Source organism: Salvelinus namaycush, chromosome 10 (genome assembly GCF_016432855.1).
Source record: "Salvelinus namaycush isolate Seneca chromosome 10, SaNama_1.0, whole genome shotgun sequence".
Taxonomy (NCBI): domain Eukaryota; kingdom Metazoa; phylum Chordata; class Actinopteri; order Salmoniformes; family Salmonidae; genus Salvelinus; species Salvelinus namaycush.
The window spans coordinates 30,091,647-30,110,178 of NC_052316.1; the positions used below are offsets into that span (position 1 = coordinate 30,091,647).

General features: G+C 44.2%; 1 protein-coding gene across 1 annotated transcript in view; it reads right to left on the reverse strand.

Annotated features, from left to right (window-relative positions):
- Nucleotides 1-4,815: 4,815 nt before the first annotated feature.
- LOC120054298 (desmoplakin-like) overlaps nucleotides 4,816-18,532 on the reverse strand; it is a 38,361-nt gene continuing 24,644 nt past the window's right edge. Inside the window, exons 22-26 of the mRNA XM_039001712.1 lie at nucleotides 10,738-11,634; nucleotides 9,808-10,692; nucleotides 8,473-8,670; nucleotides 6,128-8,340; nucleotides 4,816-5,944 (exon numbers count right to left, since the gene is read on the reverse strand). Of these exons, the coding sequence (XP_038857640.1) occupies nucleotides 5,098-5,944; nucleotides 6,128-8,340; nucleotides 8,473-8,670; nucleotides 9,808-10,692; nucleotides 10,738-11,634 (5,040 nt within the window). The 3' untranslated portion in view covers nucleotides 4,816-5,097. The remainder of the gene's footprint in view (nucleotides 5,945-6,127; nucleotides 8,341-8,472; nucleotides 8,671-9,807; nucleotides 10,693-10,737; nucleotides 11,635-18,532) is intronic.

Sequence of the window (18,532 nt, forward strand, 5' to 3'; positions counted from 1 at the left end):
CAGTGGCTTCTGATTTAAATTCAATTTTCACAAAACCGCTTGTTGCAATTTCGATGAGGCTCTCTTGTTCAGATATTGGTAAGTGGACTGGAGGCAGGGCATGAAAGGGATAATGAATCCAGTTGTTTGTGTCATCCGTTTTGGGAAAGTACCTGCGTAATTTTGCGCACCCAACTCACTAAGGGGCTTCGCTATTGAAAGAGATTTGCGTCAGTTCAAATCTGGTATCAGGACAAAATGTGATTCAGAGTCACCGAATATATTTTAAGTATTTTAATTAAAAACCCAAGCAATAAATGGTAAATGCAATTTTTGTATATACGGGTTCACTGTATCACCACGCAGGGTAAAGCAGGGAACTGACTGAAATAGTACAGACATCTTCTTTTATACTGTGTCAGTGGTAGTTCCAACTTCAGAGTTGGCCTGTCACAGTAGAGGCTTAGCGTGGTTTAGACGTGCTAGCCTATCGGTGGTGCCCAGACACAGCACTCAGGATTCAAATGTCCGGAATGTTGTTTGTGAAGATTGAACTGATTTGTTGGTTTCTACACATTCCTCAGTTCCTGTTTTCTTGTTATTCAGCATTTTTCCATCTTGTCTCAACCTTCTGGTTAGCACAGTCGACACCCTAGATTAACAACAGCTTTTCTGCAGTCACGCTATGTTTTGTGATTAACATGTCCTACTTCTATAAGGCATATATTTATGTTAAAAGAGAACAAAACCATCCTTCACACTATATCACATTTGACATTGTCCGTAAGCTTGAGTTCATTTGCACACAAAAAAATCATACAATGATGGAAAGACCTGTGTGATGTCCTTATTAATGCAGACAGAGAAGAGCTCCAACTTCTTAATCATTAGCTCAATTTTGTCCCGCACATTGAATATAGTTAATCCTAGATTCAAAAAACATTACCCAGATAGGCCAGTTGTGTGAGAAACTCGTCATCATGCAAGTGGTCAGACAAGTGAAAATGATGGTCAGTAAAGAAAACTTTAAACTCGTCTCTCAATTTAAAAAAAAAAAAAACATGTCAATACTTTGCCCCTTGATAACCAGCGCACTTCTGTATGTTGTAAAAGCGTTACATGATTTCTGCCCATATCATTGCATACTGCAGAAAATACCCAAGAGTTCAGGGGCCTTTCTTTAACAAAGTTAACCATTTTCACTGTAGTGTCCAAAACGTCTTTCAAGCTGTCAGGCATTCCCTTGGCAGCAAAAGCCTCTCGGTGGAGGCTGCAGTGTACCCAAGTGGCGTCGGGAGCAACTGCTTGCAAGCGCGTTTCTACTCCACTATGTCTCCCTGTCGTGGCTTTTGCGCCATCAGTAGAGATACCAACATGAGCAACAGCTACAGTGCCTTGCAAACGTTTTCATCCCCCTTGGCATTTTTCCTATTTTGTTGCATTACAACCTGTAATTTAAATGGATTTTTATTTGATTTTCATGTAATGACATACACAAAATAGTCCAAATTGGTGAAGTGAAAAAAAATATATACTTGTTTAAAAAAAATCAAAAAAATACAAAACGGAAAAGTGGTGTGTGCATATGTATTCACCCCCTTCGCTGTGAAGCCCCTAAATAAGATCTGGTGCAGCCAATTACCTTCAGAAGTCACATAATTAGTTAAATAAAGTCCACCTGTGTGCAATCTAAGTGTCACATGATCTCAGTATATATACACCTGTTCAAAAAGGCCCCAGAGTCTGCAACACCACTAAGCAAGGGGCACCATGAAGACCAAGGAGCTCTCCAAACAGGTCAGGGACAAAGTTGTGGAGAAGTACAGCTCAGGGTTGGGTTATAAAACAATATCAGAAACTTTGAACATCCCACAGAGCACCATTAAATCCATTATTAAAAATGGAAATAATATGGCACCACAACAAACCTGCCAAGAGAGGGCCCCCCACCAAAACTCACGGACTAGGCAAGGAGGGCATTAATCAGAGAGGCAACAAAGAGACCAAAGATAATCCTGAAGGAGCTGCAAAGCTCCACAGTGGAGATTGGAGTATCTGTCCATAGGACCACTTTAAGCCGTACACTCCACAGAGCTGAGCTTTACGGAAGAGTGGCCAGAAAAAATGTCTGGCGCAAACCCAACACCTCTCATCACCCCGAGAACACGATCCCCACAGTGAAGCATGGTGGTGGCAGCATCATGCTGTGGGGATGTTTTTCATCGGCAGGGACTGGGAAACTGGTCAGAATTGAAGGAATGATGGTGGCGCTAAATACAGGGAAATTATTGAGGGAAACTTGCTTCAGTCTTCCAGAGATTTGGGACTGGGATGGAGATTTACCTTCTAGCAGGACAATGACCCTAAGCATACTGCTAAAGCAACACTCAAGTGGTTTAAGGGGAAACATTTAAATATCTTGGAATGGCCTAATCAAAGCCCAGACCTCAATCCAATTGAGAATCTGTGATATGACTTAAAGATTGCTGTACACCAGCGGAATGCATCCAACTTGAAGGAGCTGGAGCAGTTTTGCCTTGAAGAAATGTCAAAAATCCCAGTGGCTAGATGTGCCAAGCTTATAGAGACATACCCCAAGAGTCTTGCAGCTGTAATTGCTGCAAAAGGTGGCTCTACAAAGTATTGACTTTGGGGGGGTGAATAGTTATGCACGCTCAAGTTTTCAGGTTTTTTTTGTGTTATTTCTTTGTTTCACAATAAAAAATATTTTGCATCTTCAAAGTGGTAGGCATGTTGTGTAAATCAAATGATACAAACCCCCCAAAAATCAATTTTAATTCCAGGTTGTAAGACAACAAAATAGTAAAAATGCCAAGGGGTTGAATACTTTCGCAAGCCACTGTACGTTTGGCTACATGGAATTCCCACGAGAGTAACAGTTAATGTGATTGGATGTTAATTATTTGACTAGGCTACCTGTATTTGACATTGTGATGTTATTCCGTTGAACACTAGATGGTTTAATTTTATTTTTGGCAGTGAAACGAGGCTACTCAGGTGAGAAAAAAACCTCACCCAAATGTATAGCTCCGTTGGAAAATATAAAGGGACTGTTTGAAAATGTGAAGAATTTAAAAAAAAAAAATAATAATAATTAAATGTGAATCACATTTTTATTGCGTATACCCGTTTTGGAATACCTGGTCTACTGCAATCCAATGTCCACTAGAATCCACTAGAATCTAGTGAGTTGAATTCAGAAATTCAAGTTTGACAGACTTGTATAGTTGAAAATTGGACGATTTATACGATTCATTATTTGAGTATGTTATTTATTCTCTAAACCAGATTTTGAAAACTCTCTGACCAGGAACATTTAGGTTTTATGTGAGAGCCATCTGGCACAGTCTAAACCAGGGGTGTCAAACTCATTCCATGGAAGGCCTAATGTCTGCTGATTTTTGTTTTTTCCTTTGAAATAAGACAACCAGGTGAGGGGAGTTCCTTACTAATCAGGGATCTTAATTCATCAATCAAGTACGAGGGTGGAGCGAAAACCCGCCGTCCCTCGGCCCTCGGTGGAATGAGTTTAACACGTATTCTAACCGATCATTAACAATTTCTGTGTTTATTTCACACAATATTTATGACTATGAATACATGTCATGATGCTCATATATTTGGCTTAGTGTGGTATTTTCATGTATTCGTACCAAAATCATCACAATCTTATTGACCATATGATATTATAGGCTATTTCACACAGACACACGTGCAATGATGTAACATTTTATTTGGAGAAATAGAAAAATTGTTACCATGTGTTAAAAGACAGCCCCATATTACACTAACAGTATAAACACTAAGCAATGTTATGACATCCCATGCAAGAAACACTACTGTACTTCCGAATTCAAAGTAAACATAACACCTATTAATGTTCTCCAAAACACACAAGACACTAACCCTCTCCCATCCAACCTTTTATACATTCATTACATTCTCTAATTATTGTCACCAAAATGAATCAAATTTAAACTGTAGTACTATGGAGTTTGGAAAAATAATGTCTGACAACGAAGTGGTCGTATCATGCTGTCAGAGTACAAAGCCAATTTACACTGAACAAAAATATAAATGTAATATGTAAAGTGTTGGTCCCATATTTCATGAGATGAAATAAAAAATCCCAGAAATGTTCCTTGTGCACAAAAAGCTTATTTCTCTCAAACTTTGTGCACACATTTGTTTACATCCCTGTTAGTGAGCATTTCTCCTTTACCGAGATAATCCATCTACCTGACAGGTGTGGCATATCAAGAAGCTGATTAAACAGCATGGTCATTACATAGGTGCACCTTGTGCTGGGGACCATAAAAGGCCACTTTAAAATGTGCAGTTTTGTCACACAACACAATGCCACAGATGTCTCAAGTTTTGAATGAGCGTGCAATTGGCATGCTGACTGCAGGAATGTCCGCCAGAGCTGTTGCCAGAGAATTTAATGTTCATTTCTCTACAATAAGCTACATTCAATGTCATTTTTAGAGAATTTGGCAGTACGTACAACCGGCTTCACAAGCGCAGACCACGTGTAACTACGCCAGCCCAAGACCTCCACATCCGGCTTCTTGACCTGCGGGATTGTGGGATTGTCTGAGGTCTTGTGTGGGGGGTTGCTGAGGACTATTTCTATCTGTAACAAAGCCCTTTTGTGGGGAAAAAAACTCATTGTGATTGGCAGGGCCTGGCTCCCCAGTGGGAGCACCCTTGCCCAGTCATGTGACATCCATAGATTAGGACCTCATTAATTTATTTACATTGACTGATTTCCTTATATATACTGTAACTCAGTAAAATCTTTGAAATTGTTCTGTTGCATTTTATATTTTTGTTCAGTATACATAAAATTTGACTTCAATTCAAACACCTACAAATGTGTTTTTCCATTCTTATCCATCTTTTACCACTTTAAACAGAAAAAAAAAAACATGTGATGGTACCTCTATCTAGGACAGGCACATTTCTAACTGACCAATAAGCAGGTTTTCCTTACATAAGTAAAGCAAAAGGTAATATGTCAAAACAAAAACTAAAAGTATGCAAAGTGTAAGACAACTAAGTTAATGAATTAATGAATAGTTTTCCCTCTTTCCCCTATGAAATGGAGCTAGAACTGAAGGAGGTGCGGCTGTAGGTGGAGCTGCTTATGACGCTGTATCGGCTGGAGGAGCTAGGCGACCCCAGGTCCACGCTGCCTCTCCGCGAGCCTGTCCTCGACCCGGTCCTGGAGCCCGAGGTGGACCCGGGAGCCGAAGAGAAGTTGTACGGACTACTGATCCCTCTGGAGGAGGTGGAGGCAGCCTGGAGCATCTTGACTCCCGTATTCTCCTCCAACAAGCAGTTATCCAACGCTTCTTTATAAGAGATCTTCAGCTTTGTCTTGGGACAGGTTAGGTTCTTGGCGTGGTGCCTCATGTCCTGGAGCTTCTGGGCTGCCCTCCCGTCCAGCCAGCCCACGTTGAGAGCTTCCTCGATGGTTCTCCTGCGGCCCAGCTCCGGGTCGTACAGGCCTCCAGTGACAAACTGGAACTCCAGGAAGCGGTGGCCCGCCTCGTAGGGAAGCCACTTCTCCCTCATGGCCTCGGCGGCGGACATCTTGCGTTTACACTTGACGTCTTCAAACCCAATGTAGGCCTTCTGGGCGGGCTTCAGCCTGGTAGCCATGTCACTCTCGATGATCCCCTGGCGGGAGGCCTCCTGGATGGACAGGCGCTTGCCATCGGAAGGGTTTACAATGCCTCCTGTGCAAGCCTGGGCCTCCAGTAGTCTCTGGGCAGAGATGCTGTCCACCAGGCCACGTTTGTGGGCCTCAGAGATGGAGATCTTCTCTAGGGCCTCCATGTCAAAGATGGCGCCCACAGGGCTTCGCTCCCCATCCAAGACCACAGCTTCAGCAGGGCCAGCCAGGGAGACCGAGATGCTGGCAATGTTCTTCAGGGAGCTGTGGGAGGGAGGGCCATCAGGCTGGGTAGAGGAGCTGATGGTGGTGGTTCTGAATGAGGTGGAACTGCCAAGGGAGCCACCAGAGGAGCTGCCAATGCTGGAGCCATTTATGGTGGAGCTGCCAGTGGTGGAGCCACCAATGATGGAGCTCGTCTTCTCAGCCTTGTTGGAAGTGATCCGCTGAGAGGTGGTGCTGGATGAAGACAGGGAGGATGCTGATGTTGCTGATGCTCTGGCTTTGGATGAGGATGTTGAGGAGGAGGATCTGGTGGAGTTGGTCTTGTTGGTGATGATTTTAGCAAACTGTGCGAGAGTGATTTTCTGGGATTGGTACTGGTCGTACACTGATTGGTCAATCACCTTCTTCTCTAGCAGCTCTCTGATGTCATACTGGATCTCAGTCTTCCTGTCGATGATGACCAACCGCGAGGATCCATCCTGGGCTGTGATCGTAATCTCCTCCCACTCACACTCCTGCTGCGACAGCTCCAGGAAGGTCTCGTAGTCGATGAGCCCCTTGTCGTATGCTTCCTTCACACTCATCTCCTTATTGGTGTCTGGGTCTACGATCACCACCCTCCTCTTCCTCAGAGTATTCTTCTGCGTCGTTGTCTGTGGAGGCTCCTTTTTCTTGTCCTTGATGGGCAGGAGAACCAGGCCAGTCTTCTGGTCTATGATGCAGCGTTTCTTTAGCTGGAGATAAGTCAGGTTGTCCTGGTTGTTGGGATCGAAAAAGCCCTTGGAGACATCCGCTTCGTCTGTCAGGATCTGGTTCATCTCCTTGCCGAAGTAGCCCTTCTTATAGGCAGTCTCCACCTCGATGCGGTGGCTGTGCCTGGGGTCGATGATGCCACCGCTGGCAATCTGAGCCTCTAGTAGACGGATCCCATGTCCCTTCTCCATCAGCCCCTTCTCTATGGCTTGGAACAAAGAGATGATCTTGTCTGTGCCTGGGTCTTTGTACCCGGTGACGGCCCTCTCTGCAGACAAGAGTTTGTCTTTGAACTCTGGCCCAGCCAGGCCGCTCTTGTAGGCATCGGCCACGGTCAGACAGAGGTTGTTGATGGGATCGATCATGAATCCCGAGGCAGCCTGGGCTTCGAGGAGCTCCAGGGTTGTGCCGGGCCTCAGTAACCCTTCCTTCATGGCCTGGTAAATGGATAGGGTCTTGTGGTTGGCCTCGTCATAGACCCCTGCGATGCAGGTGGAGCCTCGGAGGTACGACCTCAACTTGTCCTCGATGTCCTGGCTGGTCAGTTTTCCATCCTTCAGTTGGTCCATGTCTGATTTCTCCAAGAGGTTAGCATCCATCAGATCCTTGATAGACACCTCTCCCCTGAGACCCTTCACCATCATGGGCTTCTCTGGGGCAGGGAGGAGCAGGAGACCAGTGGTGGGTTCGGACTTGCATCTCCTCTTTAGGGAGACGTAGCTGGTTCCCATCTGGGTGTCTGGGTCCAGGTAACACTCAGGTCGTTGGTTTAAGGCCCTGTACAGGTCCTCGTCAATCAGGTCCCGGTCCATGGCTGCATCTTTAGGGAGGAAGACACTGAGGACAGGGTCTATGATGCCCCCAACAGACTCCTGGGCTTGCAGCATCCGTAGAGCTGTGTCTCTATTGATCAGGCCCTTCCTCATAGCCTGGCCTGCTGACAGGGGCTTGGTAGTATTGGGGTCGCGGTACCCCAGACAGGCGGCCTCTGCAGCCAGCAACCTCTCTCTATCCTCCTCATCTACCACTCCTCTCTTAATTGCCTCCTCCACCGACATCTTCTCGTTGGCTCTGGGATCCACTATGTGGCCTGTGGCAGCTTGTGCCTCCAGCAGCAAGATGGCGCTGTCTTCAGAGAGGATGTTGGCCCTCTTGGCCTCTGTGAGAGTCATTTTATCCTGACAGTCTCCAGCAACACCAGCAATGATGCCGGTCCCTTTCAGGTTCAGTTTGATGTCCACAGATACCTCACGGACCGTCTTCTGACCCTTCAACAACTGGCCATAGGTTGACTTGTCGATGACCCCACAATCTAGCAGCTGCTTGGCTGTCACTGTCTTACGGACACTGTCGAAAATCAGTGTGGCGGGGTCCAGGTCTTTCTTCCCGTTCTCGTCCGTCTGGGTGTGTTTTGCACAGGCGTTATGCCGCTCCTGGAGTTTCCTCAAATCTGCCTCCAGGGTGTCTCTGACAGAGGTCAATTCAGAGAGTTGGGTCTGCGTGATCAGCAGCCTGCTCTTATACCTGTCCTCCCCCTCCCTCAGCTCTCTCATCAGCCGCTCAATCTCAGTCTCAAGAGAGCTCCTCTCCCTCTCCAGTTTCTCCTTCACGGAGTCGAACTGCCTCACTGCACCATCCTTGGACTCGTACTGGCCCTTCCAGTACAGGAAGTCATTCTTGACCTGAATGGATGAATGTATGAAGGAATGGATAAAGGAATGGATGGATGAATTAATTTTATTTGACAAATTTAAAATAAATATATACATTAAAGTTGCTTCTAGACAGCAAAAGTGAAAACAACAATACAACACCTTCTCGTTCTCCTCCTGCAGACGCACTTTGAGGCGTAACTCGGACTCCAGAGAGAGTTTGATGCGGTTTAGTTCTTCCTCCAGCTTCTGGGACCTGGCCCTGTCCTGGTCTGTCTGTTTCAGCTTTAGCAGAAGAGCATCTCTCTCCACCACCATCTCACTGTACTGGGTCTTGGTGGACTGGATCAGAGAGGAGGTCTGGATGGGGAGAGATGGGGAAGAGGAGTTGAGGGATAAAGATGGGGAGGGAGAGAGGAGATAGGGGGAGGAGAGAGACAGAGGAAGGGGCAAAATATTAGTTGAACAATTTGTTTGAGAATAATAATTAATTATTGTTTAAAAATGTCAATATTTTGATTTGGCATTTACAATAGGAATGACATGTGACAGCATGCTTTGTTATTGAAGAAACACAACACAGCTCCAATAACTTACCCACACATGAGCATTTGTCAATTAAAATAAGAGTAAAGAGATTACCAGTTGAACCTCAACATGGATACATCAACACAATTCACACTCAATCAAGAATGAGTGCAATTAATGGCACATTTGTACATTGTAGGTTTCTAGAATGTACAAAGGAAATAGGCAGACAGTAGACTAGGACTGATATCTAGACTAGACAAAGGGACTTCAAGACTAGACAAGGACTTGAGGATGACACTAGAGAGACACAAACAGACACCACAGGACCAGTGATGATGTAGACACTGTGGATCATTGTAGACAAAACAAGCAATGGCAAAAAAGCATGCTGATTAGTCAATCACAGAAGACTCTTAAGAAAAAAAAGTGTTCTTTGGCTGTCCCCATAGGAAAACTCCTTTTAGTTACAGGAAGAAGCCTTTTTGGTTCCACGTATAACTCTTTTGGGTTCCATGTAGAACCGACTGTGAAAAGGGTCCTATATGGAACCCAAAAAGGTTCAACATGGAATCAAAAAGGGTTCTTCAAAGGGGGCCGAAGAACTATATTAGGTTCTAGATAACACCTTTTTTTCTAAGAGTATAGTTGTGGGCGGGACAACAGTTTTGTGAGAGAAGGCAGAAGGGGAAGCAGAGATTGCGTTTGCATGAGTTTTGTTTTTAATCTAACGATTGCAAATTCCATCACAGAAGAATACCTTGTATGTGTTTCACAATCTAATTAGAGCAAAAAACTAAACAAAGAACAATTAAAGGTATCAACAGGAGGTATTTCAGCATGCAAGAGAAAGCATTGTCCATAGCCAGCCTAAAGCCTATTCCACTAAGACTTACTGAAGGAGTATAGTTTGATTTAGAGAAACACAGAACAGTCCGACATGAACCTCTAAAGGTCCAAGACAAGTACCTCCATGGCCTGCCTCTGGACTTGATCTATCTCCATCCTGAGTTTCTCCCTCTCTGAAGAGAGCTCTGCCACGAGGATCTGGGTCTCCACGCTGCTTCTCAAGCTGCTCTTTAGCTGCAGCTCCAGAGCAGTGTTCTGGGACACCAGCTCGTCATCAGCCCCCTGCCTGGTTCTCAGCAACTCTTCTCTCTCGTGCTTCACTCCCCTCAGCTCCTCCTCGAGCCGCAGTCGCTCCTTGGTCAGTGTCTGGGTCAGGGTCTGGAGTCTCTCCTGTTCTACAGAGGTCTCGTTGAGTGCCAGGCTCTTTTCCTCGATGGTCTTGTAGAGTGTTTCATTGCGCATGTTTGCCTCGCGGACTTTAGCCCGCTCTTGGAGGAGCTGTTGTTGGAGAGACTTCAGCTCCGAGCTCAGGGATGTCAGGCGCTCAGTGGAGGCCTTGAACTCCTTCAACCTACTCTCCAGCTCCACTTGGAGCTTCCTGTGCTCCTCCTCTCCCCTCCTCACCGTGGTTTGGGCCTCCTCCTGGCTCCGGCGTAGGGTGGCGATGGTGCTGGTGTACTCCCGCATGGTGTGGGTGGTTTTCTGGAGCTCTGTCTCCACGTGCCTCCTCTTGGTCACCTCCTCCTGGTTGGTTCTCCTCAGGGCCTCCGCCTCCCCCTCTAGCCTATCAGCCGTGGCCTGCAGCTCCCTGACGTGTCCCTGTAACCTGGTTACACTCTGCTCTGCCTTATTCTTCTCACCATTCTCCTTCTTAAACTCTGTACTGATGCTAACCAGCTCTTCCTCCACCTCTCTCAGCCGGGTGACAGCCTGGGAGTAGGAGGCCTGCTTGGCCTGAATCTCCCCCAGGAGCAGCTCAAGCCTGATCCTCTCCTCCTCCAGGGCTCTCCTCCTCCTCTGCTCCTCCTCCAGGCTGTGTGTGAGGAGAACCTGCTGGCCGCTCCTCTCCTGCAGGGCCTTTGTGAGCTCTGACACCTCCTCTCTATACTGATTACTGTCCTCCCCTCTCTCCCTAACTAACATCTCCACCTGAGCCTCCAGCTCCCTCCTCCTTCGCACCTCCTCTGTGACCACAGATCTCTGAGCATGCGCCTCCTCATCGGCCCTCCTCCTCTGCTCTTCGGCCTGGCTCAGACACACCTTTATTCTCCTGAGCTGGTCCTCCTGGTCTCTCCTCTCGGCCTCTAGCTTGTCACACTGCAGTCTGATGCCCTGGTCCACCTCCTCCCTCTGGGCAGACAGGTGCTGGATGTCTGTCCTGCAGAAGGTGATCTGGGACTCGTAGTTGAGCTTTAGGTTACTGATCTCCACACTGCACTGGCTCCTTACCTTAGACAGCTCCTGCTCCAGGTCCTTGCAGCGTCGCACCTCCTCCTCCAGCTGCCTCCGTAGCCTCTCTGCCTCCCTATCCCGGTCCCCCACGCTCTTCTCCACCTCCATCTTTGCCCAGTTGGCCTCCTCCAGCTCCTTCTGCCTCCTCCTCAGCACCTGCTCGTGCTCCTCCTGCTGCTCCCTGTAGCGCTCCTCCGCCAGCATCCTCTTCCTCTTCTCCTCCTCGATGAGGGAGGTGAGGCGGGCCACCTGCTCCTGCAGCTCCTTCAGTTGGCTGTGGGTGGAAGCCAGGGAGTCCTGGGTGACGCTGCACTGCAGGGCCTTGCTCCTCTTCACCTCCTCCACAGTGTGGAGCTGCTCCTGTGATTGGGACAGCTCCAGCCGGTAGCGAGCTAACGCCTCCTCCAGAGAACTGTTCTTAGTGTTGCGGTACCTGATATCCTCTTTGAGGAGCCGTAGCTCCTCCTCCAACAGGTCGATCCTGGTGTTACGCATCTAGAGGAGGAGAAGGAAGGATTCGGGTCCAGGTGTGAGGTAGAGTGGAAGAAGTACATGCAGGGCTCTTAATTAAAAAAAAAAAAATCATTGGTAGCACTGGTGCTCCAAAATAGGGCTGTGGCGGTCATGAAATTTAGTCAGCTGGTGATTGTCAAGCAAATACTGTAACTGCCAGTCTCACAGTAATTGACCGATAAATTAACATAAGCACATCATACATGCTTAATTTAGAGTTATTTATGTAACTGTAGTTGTGATCCAAACATTGGGCTAAATGTTTTGAATTTTAATACATTCTAAGACTGCATGATGCAACTCTAATGATGATTTGAAAAAAAATTGCATGAAAGGCATGAGCTCTGCTTAGTTTTTTTGCAGGCTGTACACACTTCATCAGTCCCTCATTCACAATCTGACAAGCACTTGATAATGCCTAGAATTTCCCAGCGGCATCACTTTGTGTAAACGTAATGCCCCCTAAAACAATACATGCCTTTTGCGGCCAGTGGCCGTTGTGCCCTTGGGCTGAATATAATGATTATAATTCCCTTCTCCCGGCTGTATGCTCGAAGCACCTCTCACTCACATGGCTACCTGTCATGTGATCGGGTCTTTCTCACAGGCTACAAGTGAAGACAGACACATCGGGGGTGCAACTGTGAGCGTCCTTATTCAATTCAGAGGTGCATATTAAAGATATTGGAAGAACTGTCCACATTTACTTTTCGTCAACCAACAAGATGAGTAGGCCTAACGGACAGCAAAAGCACTAGCCTATGTCAATCTACTATCCCCCATATTATGAAAGTTGACCTATTCTATTCTGTGCGAGAAATACATATTGCAAACAGTCTGGGACAGTTGTGGGATGAGGTAGATTCCATATTAATACAACCACTATCATCAAAAACACTTTTTTATGCAGTGAGGCTGACACAACAGGTCAGAACTTTTATCTTAAAATGTTGATAAACTATTAGGCTATTTCTTCACATTATAAGTGCAGCAATGCTCCTACAGCAGTAGGCTGTAAGTGCAAATATTCCATTACTGGGAAAACACAATTTTCAAAAGTGACCACAAATGTGATGATTGCATGTAATACTTTTATCATAAAGGTGCATTTTCATGGTGAAAAGTATCTTCCCCAAACTTCAAACTCACGCGCCACATATGTATGCAAGATAGGCTCTACACCCGTTGTAAAGCCAATTTAATGTACTTAATTTATAGAAATGATTTGGCCACTTTAGTTGTGATACAAACCATATAGGCCTATGGGCTAGGCTACATGAGGTGTGTGACTATGATTAGAAAAAGTAGGGGGGAAAAGTATGCGTTTCTGGCCTTACTGCACACAAGCTGGGCATCAATCACAAGTGATAATATATCATTCACAAGTTATAGTCTGATGGGTGACAATATCAGCCTATTCTTGATTTAATCGTGTCTTTACATATACTAATTAATACATGTGTGAAATTTATTTTGATTTAGAATGGACCATTATCATGCACCTGTCTCAAATCAGGGAAAGGGGAAAAAATAAATGTAATCTATGCACTTAAATAGTGAATGGAGGACACTTTTCCCGTGGTTCATTTTCATGCCAGCCAGGTAGGCTATACTCCTGTTGTAAAGAGAAGCAATGTGCTTAATATTAGGAAAGTTGAGAAATAAATATAGTAGGCCTAGCCTATTGAAAGCTGATGGGATCATCCTCTTTTTAATAGAGGCCATCACTGTATTTTTCATGCAATCATAGCCTATAGAAATGTTGCGCAACATGAGCTCATGGGCTCTCATGAAGTGTTTGATTAGATTTTAGATTACATTTGCATTGATGTCAGAGTGATTAGAGGGACAATAGTGCTGAGTACCAGGCAGTTAGCAAGTTTGGTAGGCTACTAATGACCATCAGCAGCATCAGAGCTTGGAGAAGCCTAACTACCATGACTAAACAGTCACATGGAATTTGACCGATGTCATGGCTTGTGACCGCTGGTGTGGAGGTAATACGATCACCATAACAGCCCTATTCCCAACTTAAATAAGTTTAGAGCACACCATTAAATTTAGGAGCATCAGAAAATAGGATTTTTCTAATCAATTGAGAAACTAATAGGTAACCCTGTAAATGTATTTGTTTATTATGAAAAGCAAAAAAGTTGATAGAAATAACGGTCATTAAAATTTCAAAGTCATTTGTAGAATAGTAAGCTTTCTACATATAGTGCATTCAGAAAGTATTCAGACCCTTTTCCCTTTTCCACATTTTGTAACGTTACAGCCTTATTCTAAAATGTATTACATATTTTTTCTTCATTGTCAATCTACGTGCATACCCCATAATGAAAAACAGAAATACCTTATTTACATAAGTATTCTGACCCTTTGTTATGAGACTCGAAATTAAGCTCAGGTGCATTCGGTTTCCATTGATCATCCTTCAGATGGTTCTACAACTTGATTGGAGTCCACCTGTGGTAAATTCAATTGATTGACATGATTTGGAAAGGTACACACCTGTCTATATATGGTCCCACAGTTGACAGTGCATATCAGAGCAAAAACCAAGCAATGAGGTCGAAGGAATTGTCCATAGAGCTCAGAGACAGGACTGTGTTGAGTTACAGATCTGGGGAAGGGTACCAAAAAATGTCTGCAGCATTGAAGGTACCCAAGAACACAGTGGCCTCCATCATTCTTAAATGGAAGAGGTTTGGAACCACCAAGACACTTCCTAGAGCTGGCCACCCGGCCAAACTGACAAATTGGGGGAGAAGAGCCTTGGTCAGGGAGGTGACTAAGAACCTGATGGTCACTCTTGACAGAGCTCAATAATTCCTCTGTGGAGATGGGAGAACCTTCCAGAAGGACAACCATCTCTGCATCACTCCACAAATAAGGCCTTTACGGTAGAGTGGCCAGACGGAAGCGACTCTTCAGTAAAATGCACATGACAGCCCGCTTGGAGTTTGCCAGAAGGCACCTAAAGGACTCTCAGACCATGAGGAACAAGATTCTCTGGTCTCGTTGAAACCAAGATTGAAATATTTGGCCTGAATGGCAAGCATCACGTCTGGAGGAAACCTGGCACCATCCCTACAGTGAAGCATGGTGGTGGCAGCATCTTGCTGTGTGGATGTTTTCAGCGGCAGAGACTGAGAGACTAGTCAGGATCGAGGGAAAGATGAACAGAGCAAAGTAAAGAGAGATCATTGATGAAAACCTGCTCAAGAGCGCTCAGGATCTGAGGCTGGGGCGAAGGTTCACTTTCCAACAGAACAATGACCCTAAGCACACAGCCAAAACAGCACAGAAGTGGCTTTGGGACAAGTCTCTGAATGTCCTTGAGTGGCCCAGCCAGAACCTGAACTAACATCTCTGGAGAGACCTGAAAACAGCTGTGCAGCGACGCTCCCCATCCAACCTGACAGAGGTTGAGAGGATCTGTAGAGAAGAATGGGAGAAACTCCCCAAATACAGGTGTGCCAAGTTTGTAGCGTCATACCCAAGAAGACTCGAGGCTGTAATCGCTGCCAAGGGTGCTTCAACAAAGTACTGAGTAAAGGGTCTAAATACTTATGTAAATGTGATAAGAAAAATATAAATTAGCAAAAAAATTAAAACCTGTTTTTGTTTTGTCATTATGGAGTATTGTATGTAGATTGATGAGGGGGAAAAAACGATTTAATCAATTTTAGAACAAGGCTGTAACGTAAGAAAATGTGAAAAAAGTCAAGGGGTCTGAATATTTTCCGAATGCAATGTAGTTAGGGCCTTATAAAATCTGTGTTATTTTTTGCCTAATTCAATTTTGTCCCAAATATACATTTCAGTCATTTATTAGACGCTCTTATCCAGAGCGACAAAGGAACAATTAGGGTTAAAAGTGCCTTGCTCAAGGGCACATTGACAGAGTTTTCACCTAGTCGGTTTGGGGATTCAAACCAGCAACCTTTTGGTTACTGGCCAAATGCTCTTATCCATGCAATCCATTATCTTGGTTTTGTTTTTCCAGGTTTAGGATTTTCAAAAAAAAAATCAGGTTTTCGCTCTCTAAATAACACTTTTTTAAATCTGAAAATAACAAATTGGATGTTCTAAGTCTGAGGTCTGTGACAAATATAAGAAATGTGTATTTTTTTGTGTACTTTGGTCTTTCTATAAACTAGGGTTTATCAGTGAGGATTTCCTACACTGGACAACTTGTTACAGCTGTTGATAAGTTATTGATAATAACATGCCAATTTTTTTCTGTCATTATATTAAGATATATGGGGGGATCATAGCTATATTCAAGAAAATATACGAGTTGATTTAAACCATTATCATGGTTGGTGTCGTGACAAATTTGTCCAAAATCATGTGACATAAAACATTCCTTTTCTGTCCTTGCATTTACGGCAGTGTAAGTTGTCGTTACAGTTGATGTCGGAAGTTTACATACACTTAGGCTGGAGTCATTAAAACTCGTTTTTCAACCACTCCACAAATTTCCTGTTAAGAAACTATAGTTTTGGCAAGTCGGTTAGGACATCTACTTTGTGCATGACACATAATTGTTTACAGACAGATTATTTCCCTTATCATTCACAATTCCAGTGGGTCAGAAGATGACATACACTAAGTTGACTGTGCCTTTAAACAGCTTGGAAAATTCCAGAAAATTATGTCATGGCTTTAGAAGCTTCTGATAGGCTAATTTACATTATTTGAGTCAATTGGAGGTGTACCTGTGGATGTATCTCAAGGCCTACCTTCAAACTCAGTGCCTCTTTGCTTGACATCATGGGAAAATCAATAAAAATCAGCCAAGACCTCAATAATAGTAGACCTCCACAAGTCTGGTTCATCCTTGGGAGCAATTTACAAACGTTTGAAGGTACCACGTTCATCTGTACAAACAATAGTACGACAGTATAAACACAGTGGGACCACACAGCCGTCATACCGCTCAGGAAGGAGACACGTTCTGTCTCCTAGAGATGAACGTACTTTGGTGCGAAAAGTGCAAATCAATCCCAGGACAATAGCAAAGGACCTTGTGAAGATGCTGGAGGAAACAGGTACAAAAGTATCTATATCCACAGTAAAACGAGTCCTATATCGACATAACCTGAAAGGCCGCTCCACAAGGAAGAAGCCACCACTCCAAAACCGCCATAAAAAAGCTGGACTACGGTTTGCAACTGCACATTATTATTTTTTTACCTTTATTTAACTAGGCAAGTCAGTTAAGAACAAATTCTCATTTTCAATGACGGCCTAGGAACAGTGGGTTAACTGCCTTGTTCAGGGGCAGAAAGACAGATTTTTACCTTGACAGCTCGGGGATTCGATCTGGCAACCTTCCTGTTACTAGTCCAACGCTCTAAACACTAGGCTACCTGCCACCCCAGCAAAGCACATGGGGACAAAGATCATACTTTTTGGAGAAATGTCCTCTGGTCTGATAAAACAAAAATAGAACTGTTTGGCCATAATGACCATCGTTATGTTTGGAGGGAAAAGGGGAAGGCTTGCAAGCCGAAGGACACCATCTCAACCGTGAAGCACAGGGGTGGCAGCATCATGTTGTGGGGGTGCTTTGCTGCAGGAGGGACTGGTGCACTTCACAAAATAGATGGCATCATGAGAAAGGAAAATTATGTGGATATATTGAAGCAACATCTCAAAACATCAGTCAGGAAGTTAAAGCTTGGTTGCAAATGGATCTTCCAAATGGACAATGACCCCAAGCATACTTCCAAAGTTGTGGCAAAATGACTTAAGGACAACAAAATCAAGGTATTGGAGTGGCCATCACAATGCCCTGACCTCAATCCTATAGAAAATTTGTGGGCAGAACTGAAAAAGAGTGTGCGAGCAAAGAGGCCGACAAACCTGACTCAGTTACACCAGCTCTGTCAGGAGGAATGGGCCAAAATTCACCCAACTTATTGTGGGAAGCTTGTGGAAGGCTATCTGAAACATTTGACCCAAGTTAAACAATTTAAAGGCAATGCTTCCAAATATGAATTGAATGTATATTTACTTCTGACCCAGTGGGAATGTGATGAAATAAATAAAAGCTGAAATAAATAATTCTCTCTACTATTATTCTGACATTTCACAGTCTTAAAATAAAGTGGTGATCCTAACTGACATAAGACAGGGAATTGTTACTAGGATTAAAATGTCAGGAATTGTGAAAAACTGAGTTTAAATGTATTTGGCTAAGGTGTATGTAGACTTCCGACTTTAGCTGTATGTAATATATTAAGCATTAATCAGTTAAATTAGACATTGAACTTGAACCTTGTAAGAATCCTGGATCTAGCTGTCTTACGTTTTTTTGTATAGAGATCTCAGAAATGCAGTGTAACTACGTAACATTTTGTGTCCTTATGTTACAGGGTGAAAACAGTTTATGGGCTTCTAAAATAATATATGCATTGCAAAATCAAATTCTTCTAACCGAAAGAGTCGCCTTACCTTGATACTTAACACCTAAATCAATACTGTTATAAATGTGGTTCTTTAATAATTATGCATAATACTTGTTGGATGCACATTTGGTGTTTTAAGTGACGAACAGCTGTTTTGATAGTGCAGGCAAGTGCTGGGGAATTTTTTTTTGAATATTTTGTGGTCTCATTTGTTATGCCAGGGAAGACAGTTGTGACTGGATCCACGTTGGATCTAATATCCCTAGTGAATTGATGTTGATTATCTGTTGTTGTCTGTTTGATTTACAGCAGGGTCTCCTTTGATTTAATAGAGAAAGCATCAAGGTACTGAGTTCATGTTTTTGTGCCTCTGAGTTTACTGTGCACAATTGTGTAGGATAGACTATTGTGCAACACCCAAAGCTATTCCTATTAAGTATTCTGGATATAACGACAACAAA